A 19,350-nucleotide genomic window follows, 5' to 3' on the forward strand; every position below is an offset into this window, starting at 1 on the left:
TCCTCTCCATACGAGACCTTACACGCCACCACCTCCATCGCCCCCAGTCTGCGCCAGGGTACTTGGTATCAAGCAGGTATTCTCTGGCAATTCCCTTCTGACATAACCTACAGTACTGGGTAGGTAGGTAGGTTCCATCGTCCCCGCAACTGGCAGGCTTCATCAGTTACTTGCGTCATGGCCAAGAGATGTTTGACGTGGCCATGGGATGCCACCGGATGCTGATGGTGCCAGGGACAAGCTTCCTCCTCTCCCCGATCTTTCATCTCTCACTTACTCCTCTTTACTCGGTACACACCGTCGAAACAGTCGCCTTCTCTTCGTCCGCTTACTGATGGCGTTCCTCTGCTCGCTACGCTTTCAATCGGATTGCGTCTTCGGCAAGACCTGCTAGGCTAACAAGACGTGGCCGGCGTGGATCAAGACTGGGGTCGCGGAACCTCTGCCTCCTGTGACTGCATGGCGCTATACCTTGTCTTCATAAGCCCTACCGGGTCTGCAAACAAGGCCCCTGCTGCCCCGGAACCGGCCAGAAGGAAAAGACGCGATACCTAGCCATACGGATTGTGCAGGAACGAGTTAACCTCTTTCTGACTATAGCTTTCCAGCCCCGCCAATGGTTCGACTGTTTATCCATCACTACCTCCACCATGGCACCCATTAGATACGAGCGGGCTAACATCTTCTCTCAAGAGTGTCACCCTTGACTGGTCGACATCTCTCCATGGCTCCACCACGCACCGTCGAACCCAGGTTCAGCGCCGCCCGTCAACTTGGCCTTTCGATGCAGGGCGGCGACTCAAGGACCTGACACCCGTGGGCTGGTTCGAAACGTCCATGCAGCTCCAACCCTGCATCAGGCAGCAGATCGTCCAGAAAAAGTCATTGTCTCAACGCCGATTCAATAATTCCTGGCCTAGCGTGCCGACCGAGGCGTTGTGGTCACCACGTGTTGACATGCGGCAGAAGATCGCCATACGAGAGTTTGCAGTAGGCAGGCTCTCGAGCCCCAAAGCTTCAAGAGGTTTCCCAGCCGCCATCCTGCGAAGAACTATTGACTGCACTTCAGTGGGGCAAACGAGCAACCACGTTCAGGAATCCAGGAAGCTTGCATCGTTAGTGTGGGCTTGTCGACCCTACTACCCTTTGGAGCACTGTGCGGAATGACTGTCGCCTTCCCCTCGCTGGCCCGTCCAGGCGGCGCCCTCTTGGGGATGTAGACCATCTCGTCAATCCATCTCCCGGCCGATTGTCCACGACCGACAGTCCATCAATGTGACCTGGCTCGCAGGATTGTAACACTCGATGGTAACGTTTGACGATTTGACCGTGGTGCAAGTACAAAGGATCCCATCATTAGCCGGAAGATCGACTTCTCCACTGCAAAGATGACGAAAAATACAGTACCTACTTCCACCGATGCTAGCTGGTCCAAGCGTCCCGATATCACCATGTCTTGTCGGGAACTTGTGTATCGCAGCGAAGAGACCCCCAGTGGTGCCAGTCCGTTTGGGTGCAGCTTGGGCCGTGAAGAAAGCTCACCCCAAACTAGGAAAGGACGCAAAATTGTACCCTTATCGATCCCATGCTCAACATCTCTGCTACACCATTTTCAACGAAAGTGCTAGGGACGGTTTTCACCAAGTACAAAGCTTCATTAGCACCGCTTTTCGTCACAAATCAGCCCTACACTTCTCCATCCTGCCTTTTCCTTCCTGGAAAATGCTTGCTAGCCGGTGCCCAATCCTGTGACTTTGCTTCTGCAAGCCGCCACCTCGCCCGCCCCCGGCCCCCCTGCATTCCGTTACTAGTATCCTGTGAGGTACCAAACCGCCCTTCGCAGGCGTTTCCTGAAGATGCCGGCTCACTGCAACCACCACACCTCTGTCGGGACTGTTACTATTTGTGCACACTGCAAGGGTCCCCTTTTTCTATTGTACCACATGGAGGACCTTCTGTCGGTCATAACGAACCCACCAATCATCTGAACCCTACCCGTCGCTCTGCATATGCGGCTGCACAGACTGTCAGTATCACGACCTCCTCATATTGTGGGTGCCGGTAAGTCGACCACCGTGCTTTCAGTGGAGACATATCGGCCCTCGGCAGATTCCAGTGAGTCTAGGAATGATATTCCACGTCCCGGCGTGTCCTCTTTGCTTCCCTCAACGCAATCGGGTCTAGCAAAAAGCAATGAAGCCCCTTCCTATTTCTTTTGGAGGAGCATTGTGCGCTATCGCGAATGGGTATGGAACATAAGACCTGTATCCAGGTCTTCTGCCGGCACCAATAGTTGGACAGAGAGCATTTCTCCGCAGTGCATATCCTGACTTTTCCGAACTTTCCTCCCACTTCTAAACTGTTTTGTTCCCCATGCATGGTCCGGCCTTTATTTTGTTATCAGTTCATCACATGTCGCTTTGAAAATCGCGGCCTCCAACTTGCCTTCAGTAATACCTGATCTATCAAGAGAATCGTCCTGATGCCCGGCAACTAGGGATCAATGTCTCCCAAGCCTGACGAAGAGGAACCCATTGATGTCAAGACATCTGGCAGTAAGCCAGAAGAGGCGGCGGCGGCGGTAGTCGACGCCACACCGAAGCAGGCCACTAAGAAACGGACCAAAACCGGCTGTCTCAGTGAGTCTGATCTTGTCCTCCATCCTAAGGCACCTGGCAATTGTGAAAGACAACGGTGCTGATGTCTCCTTCAACAAGCATGCCGCAAGAGACGGTAAGTTATCCCTCTCCCCTGAGAGACTGGTTTTTGCTCGGAACTGCCTCTTCGGCATCGGCACGAGCTAACAGATATTTTCAGAATAAAATGCGGAGAAGAAAAGCCAGTAAGCCTCGTCCTCAATTCTGCATACATTTGTCAACGCGTCCTGAATTCAGTTTAGGTGTGCAAGAACTGCATCAAGTCGAAGCGCGAGTGTGCGGGATATTCTCAGCCCGTTGTATACAAGGAGCACAATCAAGGACAGACTGTCGCAGTCCATGAGACTCGCGATCGGCTATCATTTCAAGATCAAGATGTGACAGTTGCACTCGGCCAACGTTGGCAGCCAGGACAAGATTACCTGGGACTGCATCATGATTTCGGTCAAACGGACCCGTCGCCCTACAATCAATTACCTTTTAGCGCCAGCTACCATGCCATGCCGTTTGCTCCAGCCACCCTCTCGAGTCACACAGACGTTCCACTTACAGACACTGAGTATGGGTGGCAGAGTACTCAACATCTATCGAACCAGTCGTACTATGGTTTGGCCGAAACATCGGGAGGGGACGTGCCAGGATTCATCTCATCAGACAATCAAGCTGGTAGTTCCGCCGCCTTCTTCCCTCTCGATCCTCGGTTGATGGATCAGTCGGCAACCTTCACCTTGCACCCTCCTTTGGCGCAGATTCAGACGCCACAGTCAGCATTCCCTGCCCACAACCACATTCTCGCATCACAGCAGCCAGCCCTTGTACAGTTTCATCAGCGATCTGCTCCGCTGTCATATCAGTACGGCGTATCACCTCTACCTATAGAGGGTATGTAGGCGAATACAATTGTCATCCATCAAGCTCTTTATCCGGTGCTAAGCTCTTCGCAGAAAATGTGGCTAGGCAATACAGTGCGCATGGTAGAATGCATCAGCCGGCGTTTATAAGTTCCTCATCCCGTGGTCTTTCTACGATGCACCGTCCTACAGATCAACCGGATGTCGATGATTATGAGGATCCAGACGATCCATTTGATGTTGAAATGGAAGATTCAAACTTGCCATATCAAGAAGCTGCAAATAATCTTACAGAAATACTGAGTCGTGGCGGGCAGCTCGATCCGCAGGCTGCGAAATTGTACATTCCAAGAAGGACGGAGTATCGGACTGTCGCGACGTTTCGGCCGGCAGCAACACAATCACCGCTCCGAGATGAGAGGAACGAGCATATATTCTGCCATTTCGTCGAAATCACGAGCAACACGATATCCATCTTCGAACGGCATCATTTCAGTCCTATCGCGGCACCTGCTAGAACTCTCTGGAATTTCACAATACCCGCTCTGGCCTTGTCGCATGCGGCACTCGCTCATGCAATCTTGGCACTGGGGGCTCTCCATCTTGCGAAATTGAACGACTCTTCAGAAAATCTTGCCATCAAGCATTTTACCTGCGCCGTTCGAAGAGTTGGGAAGCTTCTGGGCCTTCCAAAACGGCGGCATGAAATAGCGACGTTGGCGACAGTTCTGGTTCTCGGATACTATGAAGTTGTTTCTGGTGACCATTCACGGTGGAATCTGCACTTGTCGGGGGCCATGAGGCTCTTACAGGAGCATGACTATGCTGGACTGACTCGAACTGCGAGACGCATGCGAAATGGCGCAAAGGCAAGAGTTAATCAATGGACAGCTCGGTTTGCGTTAACCGAGGAGAACTATGCTCGCGTAGCAGGCATTCCTCTTGCTCTACTCGACGACATCGACTGGGAAGTCGACCAGGCGCTCATCTCTCGGCTGACAGGCCTCCGTGTGGACTATGATCATCAATTCCAACCAAGTTTCAGCTTGCGTTCCGCGATGCCGGAACTCAGCGAGAAAGACGTTGAAGATTTCAAGGCGAAGATGGATTTGAGGTGGTGGTATTGTAAGCAAGATGTTTTCCAGAGCATGGTCTCTGGCGATCGACCACTTATGCCTTTTGAGGACTGGATCTACTGTCCACCCAGAGGTCAAATTGGTCGGTGGGATAACCCATACGCCACCTTGGATCATCTGCTACTGGTCATGGCTCGCCTTGCAAATTTTGGAGGCAAAGACCGTGGGCGCAAGCAACGAGCGGTGGCTGCTCGAGGAGGGCAATGGAAGCCACCTAAGTGGCTCTTTGGACCTCAAGGTCAGCCCGGCCCGCCAAGGAGGAAGGAGAGCTCTGCTCAGGCAGGAGCAAGACCTTCAGCAGCCCCCAGTGCCAACGAGGGCAGAGTCAGGCAGAGTAAACCTGGCTTACCAAGTGGTCCAGGCCCAGGACCGGGTGCTGGTCCCCCGATGCTCGGGATGCTACCGCCTGCGTCCGAGCCTCTGCAGCTGGATTCAGCTTTTCGATCTATGGACGCCAATATTAAAGATGCCGCATTTGCAACCAAACGAGAGCGAAAGGAGTCAACACCCCCAAGCAGTCTCGAGGACGACACTGCAAAAGCACTTGCAGAGTATGTTGAGATAAGCAAAGCCTTCGATGTCTTCGCAGAAGCCCTGGGCCCAGATTTCGAGCCTGTGAAGCACAACGGACCCCCGGTCGCTACACCCTTTGGGCCGGCCCTTATATACAAGAACGGTGCAGTCGCGTGTGTATGGTTGTGCTACTACGTTGGACGCATCTCATTGCAACGGCTCCATCCTGAGATGCCGCCGGCTGCAGTGGTTGCTGCTGGTGTCACAGCACATCTCACTCAAGAGCATACGCAGATGGTTGGTAAGATCTGTGCAGGGCTATACTCAAGGCAGCAGTATGGTCAGAGCGGAGCCCTTGATCCAAGTTTTGCAGGCTATCTCATGGAGAGTACATTTTTCCTCCTGTTTGCAGGAATTCAGTACACAGACGCCGCACAGCGAGGGTGGACAATAAGCAAGCTCAAAGACGTCGAACGCAGATGTGGATGGCGTACTTCGGGCGCCATTGCTGCCGCTTGTGAAACTGCGTGGGAACGAATGGGTCAAGCAGGACGAGGTCCTCCGTACGAGCGAACTCTGGCTGCCCGCAGTGAGGACATCCGTGTGAGCAGGGCGCCGACAAAGTCATCACCGTCAAGTGGAGAACCATCGGATGCTGCCGCAGAACAACACGAGTCTGAATTTGTGAGCCACGATCGGAGCCTCATTGATCGGTCTAGCTCTTCGCGGGTGCACTGGGCGCTCGGCTTGCTCTCGGTTGAAGAAGATATCCAGAGGATGGCCTTAGAGGACGGGTAGGTCGACAATGGCTGCCATAAGGCCAGTCGCACTTGCCGCTTGTTCTAGAGGTATAGGTGTATCCGTCCCTCGGCGACATATCTCCTCTTCACCAGGAGAACCACCTCAAACCGACATTGCTTCACGAGGATTCTCCTATCCATACCCTGTTTTCTGCATATCTTAGAACACAGTACTCAGCGATCTATCGCCTTGTGGTTCTTCTTCACCTCCAACATAGAGCTTTCCTCCGATCACAGAAGTTCCTGCTGGAATAGCGACGCCACTGCCCACCTCACTCATCGGAGTCTTGGTCATGGTGTACCAAACTGGTTCTTTCGTGGCTGAGAATACTATCTCCAAGCGCAAGAGACAAGCAACAGACCAAGATGAAGCGTCTTTCAGGAAAGAGGTCACTTCCTACTTTGACATCTCTCCCACCCTATATGGCTCCTCTCAAAGCGTCTCCCCCACCGACATTAGCGCCGGTACACGGCTCCGACGACACTCACAGAGCACCACTCGACGTCCCTATTTCCGTTTCCATCCGGAATACGATGCCATACACAAGAGAATACACAGCTATACCACTAAAACAGGCCGGCCTCAGGAAATCGCTAGTGCGTCAGAGCTGCACACACTCCCATGTGAAGAGACCCTTTCCGGAAAGCCTAGAACTGGTCGATCAGAAGAATTTTCTTCCCTGCACTCGTCTCGACGTTCCTCTGGCGCGACGGCGAAGAGTTCGCCTCCATTGGGAGTACGCCCGACGAAAGAAACTCATTCATATCCCTTTCGTCGGCCAAAGCTGAGCCGTGCCCTGGCGAGGTCGCCTTCTTGGAGTACCAGGGTCGAGGGGAGAAATGCCTCAGCTGATTTCGCTCGGCGACCGTCTTCGACTGTGTCAGAGACGAAGACGCAGACGAGCGTCGGCGACATCATTGTTGTCCGGACGGATCAAACCCCGTTAAGGCCACCATCGAAGAGCATTCCTACTGCCGAAAAGTCCAAGACCAGTTCTATAAAGGTGGAGACAGAGTTCACGGAGCCCGACTCGCGTCGTAGAAAGACTCAGTCTTCGGAGCAGCAAGGCCAGACATCGTCTCGCAGAAGTTCACTCAATCCCAAACAAATCCTAACGATCCCTCTTCACTATATCCGCCGTGTGAGTCTGCCCAAACGCGCAAGGACGCCAACCATTACTGAGCTGCAACAGTCATCAAACGTAAGAGATACACGAATGGCAGATCATACCAGCCAGCTCAAGAGGAACTATACATCAGAGACACTTCAACGTGTGACCGGAATCTTGCAAGAGATAAAACAAGGACCCCAAACCTCGCTGTGGCCGCCTCAGGTTATAAGACCGTTGAGGTGGAGAACTTTTTCAGACAAGTCGTTGTCACAAGCAAAAAAGGAACCGCAGACCGTGCAAGGCATTACATCTGAGATTGGCAACAATCAAAAAGGTAGTGGTGAACAATTCTCGGACATACAATCGTACACTTCAAGCCAGAGGAACCTACGCTTAGGCGTCGCTCCCTCCAATACTCCAGACGAAACAGCCACTTACAAAGTTAAAAGAAGCCCTAGTGCAGAGACCGAGGAATTCCTGAGAGTCGACATCAGTATCAGAGGAGGGACCAGCTACCTACCAAGCGAGGCTCGTCGAATACACACGCCACCGCTGCCGGAAGAAGGCGCAGATGGCCGATGGAGAGGATTCTTCTTCGACTACAACGCCCCTAGACGGACTGGCAGCTTACGTGGATCAGACAGCGCTGAAGCTGGAGTGGACAGTGCAAGTACTAGTCTAGAGAGCACCGCAACCTTGGGTCATACCTGGTCCGCACCAATCAGCAAGAAGCTAGAAAGGACCCAAAGCAAGAGCAAACGGATCCTGACTGGGGACTGGTACGATGTGAAGCTGGCAGAACTCGACTTGGGAATCCAGGCCGACCAAGGAGAAATGAACAATGCCAAAGAAGGGGACAGAAGAGTCAACTCGCTAGAGTGTCTGTCCAAGATCCAAAAGATCTTGCAGGAGGCTGAGCAATTTGACTTGACCATCCCCGAGCATCTGCCCAGCAGCCCGCTGTGTCCAAGACATCCCAGATATTGGCGGGTGGTCAAGGGAAGAGGCGGCCAATTCAGGGGGTGTTGGATGCATGGCGTTGGTGTGTTCGAATAAATGTGATCAAGCAGCCTTCCGTCCTCGCCGGATACCAGAAGTAAAGAGGATATTGGCTTTATTTTTACATTTTTCTCCCCTCACTAGCCTGGCTACCTGGCTGCCCCGAGGACTGCTTGGTGGTTGCGATGGTGTATATAGTTTCATTCTCCCATTATCATTAATTTGAAAAGCACATACTCACATATCATCATATCAAACTCCCTTCTCTCTCTCTATGATATCCTCCTCTCTCGCTCACGCGCGTACTCACAAGGATAGAAATGCTGCACGCTAAAATGGGTTGAACGTATTGGATGTGATAGTGCTCCATGAACGACCAACCCGCAATGTCACAAGGGCCGTATTTGTACTCGAGGAAGGCGTTCAGGGGTTGATCAACTTGGACTTGTAGATTGGGGGCACTCCCGAAGACGCCTGTGCAGAACGGTGGGGTTTTAGCCGCCCTATCCTGATCTCTACAACCATCTGCCAGAGCCATCCGTACGTTCGCTAGCCGCCATGCATATGTATCAAGCCATTCCATATCCTCGAGTCTTCCCTCCATTTCTCAAAGGCAATCCCCCGTCCCGTCTCGGATTGTCCTCATTCCTCAGCCAGAGTCTGGCCCTCCCTCAACCCTTCCACTTTCAACTCCTCTCCCGTCGCCCTCTGATAGATGTCCCTCACATTCTCCGTGACAGTCTCAAAATGACTTGATGCATCAAAGCTGTTACTGATGAAGATCTGATCGTTCACACCGCTCTCCAACGGCTGATATAGTGGGATCGGTGGGCCCATGAATTTCTCTTCAATGCGGCCAAGTCTTTCGAGCCCCGGCTGCAGTTCGAGATGGTGGTTCGCAGAGGTTTCGGCAATAGTGGAAACGATTGCGACATAGTATCCTTTGGGACAGACATTATGAGCAGCGGATACCATGGCGATGTAAATGTCATGTTTTCGCCCGACTTGGGATTGTGGGATGATGAGTTGCAAGGAATCGGCATCTGCGGTCTTTTCAAGCGGGTGGTTCAAAATGCAGATGGCTTTGAGTAGGTGGCCTACTACTTGGACCTTGCCAGGGAAGTAGGAGGGGTCGCCGAGGATCATCTTGGTCTTTGTGGTGAATTTCATGCCTTCTTCGTTCTCTTCCCCTCGTTCTCGCATAGTTGCTTTGATGCCAGAGATTTTGTTGCCGTCGTAAAGAAACTCGTCCACGGCGGTGTTGAGCATGTATGTTCCCCCGTAGATAGCAGAGAGACGGGCAAAGCCTTGTGGAAGTTCCCCCAGGCCGTATAGCGGGTAGATGTATGGTGATTTACCGTAGCGGGCCATCGAGTTGGCGTATAGGCGAATTCTCTCCACGGTCTCCATGGCCATGCCGGGGGTGTTGAGATATTCGTCGGTCGGGTACAGGGCCATAGAATGACCGATGAAGTCTCGTGTGGAGGGTTCTAGTCCGAATTTATCATAGACTTCTTTCATCGTGCACTGATTCATATTCATTCCTGCAGTAGAATATCAGCTCCATCCGACGGGAATTCCGGGATTATCTTTATCCCCACCATAGTGTGTTGCTGGGTTGTTCTCTTCAAAGGCACCCACCCACTCCAGAAATTTCTTTGCCCTCCTCTTCTCGAATAGGCCCATCAACGGTGAACTTAATGCCTCGGCAGCAGTGGAGGGGACTTTCGCAACTGTCGCGCGAGGACCTGCGCCTTGTTGTACAAAGCTGCCTGCGATCTGTTTGAATTCGAGGTATCGTGTGACATCGGTTGAGACAAGAATATTTGTGAGTTCGCCATTTGCCATCAGGAGCTTGGGCACTAGATCGATGTTCCAGTCGTTGGTGCGGCCGTATTTCTTCCATGGCTCTTCACTCGGGCCATGGTTTCCATATCTCTTGAAGAGCTGGATAGATGGAAGGTCAGATAGGTTCCCGGTCTTTGGAGAAATACCCTGCTTACAGCTTCGATGTTGACAGATGCAGCCTCGCTGTGCGTTCCTAGTCAGTTCGAAGTCCAACATCATCTCCGGAGACTGCGGTTCTCGTACCCGCCGTAATGGTCATTTCGATCGATATGAAGGACTTTCTTGCCTTTGACAGAAAGAACCCTAGGATGAAGTTAGCGAAAATGGCTTCTCGTGAATGGTTGGGTTGATTCTTACCCAGAAAGCACACATTCCGTTAAGCCTAGAGGAGGTCAAGTCAACAAAAGGTGGGGTTGAGGGAGAGATGGCAATCATACCTGTGCCGAGGACGATAACATCATATTCTGGGGCGATTTCCTCCATTTTCGAAGGGCTCAGATGAACGTCGGTCGGGGGTTAGAGATCGTGAGAGAGCAGGTATAATTGGAAGAAGTGCAGCAGGTCAAGGGTCGGTGAACATGTTTGTCGCGCTATGCCACCGCAGGATGCCAGGTCGCTCTTGTCGAAGCGCAGCGAATGAGGTCATGCCTGCCAAGACATACTACGGTTTAGACTCAGTGCTTCCCCCATGAAATCCCAGCCTTGCGAGGGGAGCTCAGCCTCGTCAGAGACGTCTCGACATTTAATCCTACATACGTACAGGTCGACTAAGTGTGTGCCCATTGCACCACGTCGCCCTTCGAGACTTTGGAAAATCTATTTCTCGAACAAGGGCTTCGCCATCGCGACCTCTGTCGGGCGAAAATGGTCATGCCTCGCCCGTCGCCGCAGTAAGTCTCTCGGCTTCTCGCCTCGTCCGTGCTCTAGATATGTCGATCTGCTGCGTCAATCTCCACGGATAATCGAATGTATCCAAGAAGATTTCACAAAGCTAGCAAGATTTTAGTGCAGGATCTTACGCGGTGCGTGTGGCAGGACGTACCTGGATATTGGTCCCACTGGCAAAATCATCATCGTTCAGGACTGCCTCCAACTCTCCGACCGTCTTCGTGGCTCGACTCTTCGCCTTCACACTAGTGTCCTCTCTTGCTCCAAAGAACTCGAGCATCTTCTGGTAATCCCACAACACGCTGACGTCGTTGTATCCCTGCTCTGGTCCGTGGATTGCTCTTTCAATAGCATACCCGTTATTGTTGATGACAAAAATTATGGGTTTGAATCCATATCGGATGTATGATCCAATCTCTTGCACTGTCATCTGGAGACTCCCTTCGCCGACGATCAAAATGATGCGCCCGCTATGGTTTAGCTCCTTTGCCGCGATTAGGGCGCCGAAGCAGGCGCCAACGGTGTATCCGATAGACGACCAAAAAGTTTGGGTGATGAATTTGATATTGGGTGGGAAAGTGGCATCTGGCATTCCAAATTGAGCTGTCCCAGATTCTACTAACAGGATGTCGTCTTTCCTCAAGAACTGACCGAGTCGTTGCCAAACATACGATTGTTTTATCTCTCCAGACTTGGAGTCGTTCAGCACAGGTGTCTCGAGTCTGGGGCTGTTGGGGGGACGGGGAAGGTTGTATTTCTGAGAATTTGCTTTCAGCTCCGCGACCAGTCTTCTCAGGACAGGCAAGAAATGGACGCCATCGAATTTCTGATTTTTAACTTGACATGAGTCGTGTCCAAGGAGCACGAGATTGTCATCCTTGATTTCTCTCGTGAAACCCCCGGTGTTGGAGTCTGAGAGAAGTGGGCCGATGTTCAGGACCAGATCCGAACTCTCGATACTCTCAGCCACCCCGGGGAAGGACACTAATAACGAGTTAGTTAATGGCAAGGAATTGAGTTCCGGCTACCCACCTTTCCCATTGTATAGCCCGTTGTAATAAGGAAGTGTCTCGTCGATGACGCCTTTAGACAATGGGGTAGAATAACTCGGGAAGTGAGTAAGCTCGGCCAACTCTCTGGTCAACTCATGCCCGCCGTGTCGTATTGCGAGGACATCAGCCAAGATCACTGGGCTCGAGGCATTCTCAATCAAGGAGAGCGTACTGCTGACAATCTGGTCTTCGGTTTTGCCATCTCCGTTCCGCACGGTCACGTCTAGCGGCGTCTCTAAGCGCTTTGCGTCCAGTTGCACCGACACAGCATCGACGGGGACGTAGATGTAGACAGGAAGCCGACTCCGTATGCAGGTCGCAATGGTTCTGTCTATCTCCTCTGCCATTGTCTTGTCGTCCATCAGGTATGCATGGGTTTCTCGGATGGGTGCTGCCATATGGATGTAAGTTGCGTGGTCCATGTTAGCTTTCATCGTGTGATGCAGCATTGCTCGCGCTTTCTGCAGCGATCTCGCCGGCATGCCGACAATATGAATCATGCCCGCATGCTCCGCATACCTATTCTCTCCTCAAAACTTTCAGTCAGCAACCGGTCCACCCCTAGCACCAGGTCCATCCACATCCGCCTGGGCCGAAAGTAAACTTACGCGCCTCCCACGCCATTCATCGCCGACAATTCCCCTACAGCATACGTCGTGATCAGCACAGCCGGAGAGCCTTTGATCCGCGTGTAGCCATCAGCAGCATATGCGCCGTTGAGTTCATTGCAACAGCCGATCCATTTCAAGCCCGAGACGTTGTAGATTTCATCGAGAAGAATGACTGAAGGGTGAGAGCGCCGAGGGGGTCAGAGTGTGATCTTGCAGGTATGCGGACAAAGGGTAGTTGGACGTACGATTAAAATCCCCTGGGACGCCTAGAATATGCTCTGTTCCGAGTTGCTTGATCCGTCGGAAGAGGTACTGCCCCATGCAAATAGTCGGCGCAGACATGATGGTGAGGGTGAGCTCGCTTTCAAGCCAGTGTGAGCAGAATGAGGATAAAAGGTAAACGTGATGGATTTTGTTGACTTTGATATCCTCGCCAGGGGATGACGGCTATGTAGGAACTCAAAGCCAGCTATATAGCGTAAGATGAATAGGCGGAAGAATGATATGTTACCGAGTAAGCGGCGAGCGGGAAGGCTAGGGGACCGAGGCTGTGGGGGAAGCCCCTGCTTATTCGCAAATGTGGGGGGTCTGTGTGGGTGAAAGAGCGACTGAGCGAGTGAAATCGTGCCCATCTCATTTCCAGCCCAGGGTCATTGTCAGATTCTGACTTCCACTGGACATTGCAAATCAGTGACACCTAGATAAGAGTCAGGGCTCGCAAAGCGATATGGAACAGAAGCGTTATAATCAGCCACTTTGCGACTTGCCTCGGCCATCATGCTCTGTCCAAGCAGTTGGTGAGGCATCACTACCTAGGTACGTACTGAAGGCTACCTACGGATATCCTCATGTCCCAATATTTGAGCCCTCCAGACCGGGATGTTCTGGCATTCCAAGCGCCGATCTAACTCTCCCATTGTCATCACGGGAAAGCAATACCCCCGTCCACATGTATAACCTGACCAGTGATGTAGGATGCCCCTGGACTCGCCATGAACAGGACCGTCTCAGCAACTTCTTTCGGTGAGCCCTCCCTCTTGATGTGCTGATTGTTCCTCAATCTTGTTCTAATTGGTGACCCCTCCATGGGCAAGTCAGTGGCGATGGGCCCCGGCGAAACCATGTTGGCTGTGATACCCTTAGGGCCGAGCTCTTCTGAAATTGCCACCGTCATCGAGGTCAGAGCTCCCTTGGACGCACAATAGACCGGCAACATCCATGAACCGAGGCGAGAAATTATGCTGCCGATGTTGATGATACGGCCTCCGGCTTTCATGTGCGGCAGTGCTGCTTGAATGAGGACAAAAGGGCCTCACACATTGATGCGAAACACCTGATCCCACTCGTCAAATCCGACAGATGCGATGCCCTCGGGATTTGGTGTGGCGAACCCTGCATTATTGACGATGATGTCGATGGTTTCTGTTGTGAACGACTTCAGAGCAGCGTTGACCAGAGTGGTTCCAAAGTTAGCACTCGAGGCATCGGTTTTGACGGCAATAGATTGAACCCCAAGGCTCGTTGATTTTGGCCACAAGTTTCTCTGCTGGCCCGGCCGAGTTTTTATCATGGATCAAAACCTGGATACCAACTGTCAACCCCTTCTGTCGTGAAAATGGTGTCGAGGAGTATACATTGGCACCGTGTTCAGCGAGCGCAATTGCCGATGCAGCTCCAATCCCGTTCGGTTTTCCTGCCTCTGTGACAATTGCTGTCTTACCCTTGAGGTATTGTTGATCCATAGTATCTTGGTGAGCTTTGACGACGAAAGAGTCTCTTATGGGTAGTCTCTGAAAATGTAGAGGCGTATCACCGTGAAGAGTCGAAAGTGTCAAAGAGCTGCTGAAGGGTCCCTTTTATCTCAATACGATCGTGTCGTGGAATGGAAACGAACCCGCTTCTTCTCAGCAGGGCCTGTGCGATCATCGTAAAGCCATAACATCCACCCATCTTACAGAGTATGTGCGGCCTGTCGGGAGTTCCGCAGCCGTTCTTCCTCCCTCGCTCCGTTGTTATTGTGGACCGCTGACTGATGGTGCAGGAAGTGATGATCCTACCTGCAAGATCCCGACGAGGCTACTGATCATAAAAGCCAATATAGTCTCTCTAGCGTTTTCCAGAACTGAAGTCACCAGAGCCCCGGCAGGACGATTACATGATCATGGACCAGCATCTCAGCCTCCATTGGTTCGCTCGCTCGGCGAGAATATGGCTCGCCGACGCGTGGCTTATCTAAAACAAACTCGCGAGGCATCTTCTGGGATCCGAGCGGATGAGAGATCTATGCCGGGCGGCCGATCTTCTGAGTAACCATCGATGAATTACCAAACCATGGAGCGACATCTACATGACCGGCGAACGTTGAAGATGTAATTGCCCATTGTAAGAGGGTATATCACGAGCATCTGCACATGGATGTCTCCCTCCAAAAAGGTCTGTCACAGCAATCACTTGCGTACAGAGGTATTTCGCCATTGTGAGACTAGAAGTGGTTGATTCTCAGCATGCCCTCCGTGCTCCTTTTCGGGGCAACTGGCCTCATTGGATGTTGGTAACTTCATCGAGCTCTCAGAACATGCACTGACCGAATTCAAGCCCGTTTAGCCGTTCATGTCAAAAAAGCCCATCCTGAATGGCCTCTGACGGTATTTTTACGCAACACGAACGTCGACGAATGGTTCAGAGCCACGGTCAATGCAGATCGAATCGTTCATGGTTCCATCTCCGATATAGACCTGGTACGGTCATTGAGCTGGGAGCATGATATTGTTGTCAATGCCATTTCTTCCTTTGATGGTGGCTTCATCAACAACGTGATCTCAGGAATGGAAGACAGACCTGAGCACGCCAAGGGCACTTTGATCCATATATCTGGAACGGGGAATTTTATTGATAATGGCAAGAGCGGCAACTTCAATCCCGACAGCAAAGTGTGGAATGTCCGTCTCCCCATGAAGTTACAACAAGGCATGAATATGTTTCTGACTTGGGCAACAGGACGACAATGAAGATGACATTCGACAGATTGTTCGGGGCATGTTCAACGGCCCCACAGACGTACCGTAAGAGTTGCCGACATCTCATCTGTTGGGAGTTTGAAGTACTGACTTGGGGTCAGGGTGCTCGAAGCAGGAGTACGTGGAAAGATCATCACTTACGTTGTCTGTTTTGCAATAACCTACGGCTCCAACATCGGGCCCGCGCCAAACCTGGGGGTTGCGTACAACATTTTTACTTCCAATGCCAAACAACATGGCTTCGTCCCGTATATCGGCGATGGTTCGGCCATCGCTAGCACGGTCCATGTCGAAGATGCCGTTCCATTCCTCACAAAGATAATAGGGATCGCCGGAACGGAGAAGCCCACGGGCAGCGCCTACTCCAGGTACTATATTCTTCATGGTGAGAGGGTCGCCTGGAAAGAATTGAGCTCTGTATTGGCAAAGATTCTGCATGCCAAGGGCGTCGTGGCCTCGCCAGAGCCGAAAAGCGTGCCAGCGGCTGAGGCAGGGGAAGGAGAGATCGGGTTGTTGATAGCCGCAAACATGCTGGTGCAGGGAGACCGCGCGGCAAGGTTGGGCTTTAGGGCGACACATCCGTCGATATTGGTTCAGATACAGGAAGATCTCGGGGCCCATACCTTCTAGACACCAGCTGGCACCAATCCAAAAGTCCCAGCTTTGCATGATTGCCGCCGTCCCTGCGTTGACCGTCCACTGTCCGAGTCTGATGCATCGGGCTCTTTTTCAAATGAACTCGAAGGCTGATGTTTTGGATGTCTTTGTGAGGACTACTCTGGAGATGGTTCAAATCATCGCCAACGCATGGCTTAAGGGATAGATTGGTGTAAGATAAACCTTAGCAGCATTGGAGGATCGAAAGATAGAATTGTGAGCTTTATCGCGCATGACTGAGCACGGTACATGGTTCACCATCCAGATATGTCTTACCCCTTGGAATTCTCCTTTTGCAGGGAAAATGAGACAGCCTTGCCACCTTGCACACCAGGTCACTGATATTCCGTTCAACATCATGCGAGGATTTTGGCCGATGCCCATGAGCTTGTTGTGAGTCGCAGCAGTCTCAGGCGTGGTCATTAGGGGCGGGGCTTGGGACAATCTCCCAGTCCACAGCTGTCATTCTGGATACTAAACATCCAGGTAAGTATAGGGGGATATAATACATACTTGGTATATCTGTCGTGGTGGTAATATTCCCTACTCTGTCTTCCCCTGCGGAGGCCTGGCGACAAACGCGCTCCACAGCTGCGCCACCATGGGAAATCCATCTCCCACAGCTCGCAGCTCACCCCTATTTACCTAGGTAGCTTTGCGTCAAAAGACCTCTCCAGCAAAGTGATCTTTTCCGCCTGGTTAATATCCCAGAGTTTATCGAGCACCGGTAAGGGGCTTGGGCGATCTGATTCTGTCATATGATAACAGGAGATGATTCAGCTCGTCAACATGGATATAGCTGTCTCGTTCCTGTGGCATCACGCACTAGCTTCCAACCGTCCTATTTCAATCCAACATTAAGTCGCTTCAATTGAAGCATATTAAAATGCCACCGTCAATGTCGGAATTTTCAACCCATCGTTCCACTTGTCCGTGTCCACTCACAAAAAAACGCCCGGACTCTGCCTCCTGAGATGAGCCACCAGTCACCTCTACCTACGCAGGATCTCCCCTGCGTCGACGGTAGACGGCAGAAGGTCAGGTGTTCGAAGACAGAGCCATGTTTCAATTGTCAACGCTTCGGCGCCGAGTGCGTCTACGAGGATTCAGGCCGTCTAGTGAACCGACACACGCCTAAGTCGAATGACCCGTTATCCAGGCGAGTCGAAGATCTCGTGCAGAATCCGAGTCGTCGACCGCAGCAAGGTGAGTCCGTTTCCTGTCAACAGCTCAACAGAGGGACAGGACTCAAACCCGTCCGCTCAGCAGGAAACCCGATGGAAACCATGACCCAGAACATCCAACACAGGTTCTCCGGTCAAGCTGCTACACCAGAAGATGGTGCTACAGATGGCAAACTTGTATTCGAAAAGGACAGGTCCCGCTATCTGCAGAAAGGTTTCTAGGCTGCTATGTATGACGAAGTTCGTTCAATGCAGACCTCCAATTGCATCGAACCTGCAATTTCTTTTTCGGGACCGAGTCTGATCTTGTCATGTAGGTAGGAGACCTGAAATTTACCTTGCAAGCAGAACCCAAGTCGCAAAGGGACGCTTTGTTCTTCCCCTACACAGGTGGCCAAAGCCAACCTGCTTTCGCCCACCCGCCCCATATCCGAAAGCGACTTCTTAATTCAGATGTTTCTTGACAAGGTGGACCCATTTGTCAAGATCCTGCACAAGCCGACGCTGCAGGTCGAGCTGAATCATTTCCGCCGCGGCGTGTCTGCGAATCCCACCGAGTTCGGATGTCGTCTCTTGGTGGTCTACTCTCTAGCACTGCTGTCGATGTGCTCAACCCTGGTCGAGTATCGCCTTCATGAGTCCAAAAAGGTGTTGCTTTCGCGATATCGCTCATATGTGGAGCACAGTCTGAGTCGAATGAACCTCACCACAAGTCAGTCATTATCGACACTGCAGACATTCTTGTTATACATTGTATGTTTTAATGTCTCGATCAGGATACGATCAAACCGCTCACTACCCTCTCAGACACTTCTCTTCTGGACAGGCGAAATGCTCCACGCTAACAGTCTCTTAGCCGTGGCTTTTGCAATGGCTAGACGAATGGGTCTCAATCACGATGGGGCACATTTTTCTCTTTCTCCGTGGCAGATCGAGCTACGGCGACGACTCTGGCATCACCTCGCACTTCTGGATACCTGGTGTGTTGAGAACCACAGGCTCCAACCAATGATTCAACCCGTTGATAATGATACTTCTCTTCCTCAAAACCAGGACGACTCCGACTGGCATACTACCGAGTTCGCTTCAACTCGTCCTCGAGAGCAGAACAGATTCACCGACATGGCGTTGGCCTTGATTCACTACGAGGTGGGCGCTCTCGCAATATTCATCCTCAACAACACTTACACGCCCTCTATGACGGTTTGTGGCTATTTGGATCTTCAAAACGAGGTCCTGCGGCAAGCCCGGGATCGACTGGATATCCTCTGCATTAGAAACCTGGACGAGAACGACATACTGCAGAAGCTCGCGAAAGACCTCTTCCACCAAGCATTCAAAAGGCTCAGATTGATACAACTCCAATCAATCCTGAATGCGAGGAGCATCAACGAGACTCAGCGGGCCGGGCTCGATGCCAAAGCCTACCACCTGGCCATCGACTCCTGCAAAAGCACCCAGCATCTCATCGGCTTCTACACGCCCTACAGTCTCGACTGGGCTGTCGTCCGGGCCTTTTCATGGCACTCGGTCGCCACCATGCTCTCCACGGTCCTCCGCCACGAGGTGCTGAGCAACACGCCCGAAGCCCGCGCCGCCAGCTGCCGCATCGAACAGCTCTTCCAGAACCGTTCCTCGATCGACTTCCTCGCGGGCAACGACAACCTGTGGGAACCGCTCAGGGTCTTGCACGCCGAACTTGCCGCGCGAGAGGGCGCTGCCGTCACGGCGCACGCCGGGATAGGAGTCGATGTTGGTGGAGCGGCGGGGTCAGATACTAGCACGGACGGAGGGACGGACTTGGTTTCGATGACTTCGACGAGCATTGATCCCGCGTTGTTTGGATTGGTTGGTGTTGGAGGAGGTGAAGGAGGGGACGTTGCTTTTGAGACTCTAGCAGACCTCGAACCGTTCATCTAAAATGGTGGACCATTGTCGCGGCCCACGTTGGCAACTATGAGGAACGATGAGGATGGCAGGTTTGAAGACAAATTTCCGGGTATCCAGAGTTAAATATACAGGCTG

The 19,350-nt window shown here is 52.1% G+C and overlaps 9 protein-coding genes across 9 annotated transcripts; 5 read left to right on the forward strand and 4 right to left on the reverse strand.

Annotated features, from left to right (window-relative positions):
- Positions 1-2,503: 2,503 nt before the first annotated feature.
- A1O5_08031 (uncharacterized protein) lies at positions 2,504-5,955 on the forward strand (the record flags this gene model as incomplete). Its single annotated transcript, XM_007748616.1, has 5 exons — positions 2,504-2,639; positions 2,718-2,733; positions 2,818-2,842; positions 2,900-3,539; positions 3,602-5,955. The coding sequence occupies 5 exons, from the start codon at positions 2,504-2,506 to the stop codon at positions 5,953-5,955; spliced, it is 3,171 nt and encodes a 1,056-aa protein (XP_007746806.1).
- A 295-nt stretch (positions 5,956-6,250) lies between these two features.
- A1O5_08032 (uncharacterized protein) lies at positions 6,251-8,125 on the forward strand (the record flags this gene model as incomplete). The annotated part of the gene is made up of 1 exon (XM_007748617.1): positions 6,251-8,125. One exon carries the CDS (start codon positions 6,251-6,253, stop codon positions 8,123-8,125), a length of 1,875 nt encoding a protein of 624 aa, XP_007746807.1.
- Positions 8,126-8,710: 585 nt separating this feature from the next.
- A1O5_08033 (acetyltransferase) lies at positions 8,711-10,399 on the reverse strand (the record flags this gene model as incomplete). Its single annotated transcript, XM_007748618.1, has 6 exons — positions 8,711-9,612; positions 9,670-10,015; positions 10,072-10,099; positions 10,160-10,219; positions 10,274-10,298; positions 10,354-10,399. 6 exons carry the CDS (start codon positions 10,397-10,399, stop codon positions 8,711-8,713), a joined length of 1,407 nt encoding a protein of 468 aa, XP_007746808.1.
- Positions 10,400-10,784: 385 nt separating this feature from the next.
- A1O5_08034 (uncharacterized protein) lies at positions 10,785-12,809 on the reverse strand (the record flags this gene model as incomplete). The annotated part of the gene is made up of 5 exons (XM_007748619.1): positions 10,785-10,907; positions 10,959-11,788; positions 11,837-12,375; positions 12,465-12,639; positions 12,713-12,809. 5 exons carry the CDS (start codon positions 12,807-12,809, stop codon positions 10,785-10,787), a joined length of 1,764 nt encoding a protein of 587 aa, XP_007746809.1.
- Positions 12,810-13,389: 580 nt separating this feature from the next.
- A1O5_08035 (3-oxoacyl-[acyl-carrier protein] reductase) lies at positions 13,390-13,743 on the reverse strand (the record flags this gene model as incomplete). Its single annotated transcript, XM_007748620.1, has 1 exon — positions 13,390-13,743. The coding sequence occupies one exon, from the start codon at positions 13,741-13,743 to the stop codon at positions 13,390-13,392; it is 354 nt and encodes a 117-aa protein (XP_007746810.1).
- Positions 13,744-13,779: 36 nt separating this feature from the next.
- A1O5_08036 (uncharacterized protein) lies at positions 13,780-14,037 on the reverse strand (the record flags this gene model as incomplete). The annotated part of the gene is made up of 1 exon (XM_007748621.1): positions 13,780-14,037. The coding sequence occupies one exon, from the start codon at positions 14,035-14,037 to the stop codon at positions 13,780-13,782; it is 258 nt and encodes an 85-aa protein (XP_007746811.1).
- A 934-nt stretch (positions 14,038-14,971) lies between these two features.
- A1O5_08037 (uncharacterized protein) lies at positions 14,972-16,114 on the forward strand (the record flags this gene model as incomplete). The annotated part of the gene is made up of 4 exons (XM_007748622.1): positions 14,972-15,014; positions 15,063-15,406; positions 15,465-15,529; positions 15,586-16,114. The coding sequence occupies 4 exons, from the start codon at positions 14,972-14,974 to the stop codon at positions 16,112-16,114; spliced, it is 981 nt and encodes a 326-aa protein (XP_007746812.1).
- A 1,001-nt stretch (positions 16,115-17,115) lies between these two features.
- Positions 17,116-17,547, forward strand: A1O5_08038 (uncharacterized protein; the record flags this gene model as incomplete). Its single annotated transcript, XM_007748623.1, has 2 exons — positions 17,116-17,347; positions 17,387-17,547. 2 exons carry the CDS (start codon positions 17,116-17,118, stop codon positions 17,545-17,547), a joined length of 393 nt encoding a protein of 130 aa, XP_007746813.1.
- Positions 17,548-17,778: 231 nt separating this feature from the next.
- Positions 17,779-19,245, forward strand: A1O5_08039 (uncharacterized protein; the record flags this gene model as incomplete). Its single annotated transcript, XM_007748624.1, has 2 exons — positions 17,779-18,078; positions 18,133-19,245. The coding sequence occupies 2 exons, from the start codon at positions 17,779-17,781 to the stop codon at positions 19,243-19,245; spliced, it is 1,413 nt and encodes a 470-aa protein (XP_007746814.1).
- Between the last annotated feature and the right edge of the window lie 105 nt (positions 19,246-19,350).

The sequence above is a fragment of the Cladophialophora psammophila genome (assembly GCF_000585535.1).
Source record: "Cladophialophora psammophila CBS 110553 chromosome Unknown aczJe-supercont1.12, whole genome shotgun sequence".
NCBI classification, from domain to species: Eukaryota; Fungi; Ascomycota; class Eurotiomycetes; order Chaetothyriales; family Herpotrichiellaceae; genus Cladophialophora; species Cladophialophora psammophila.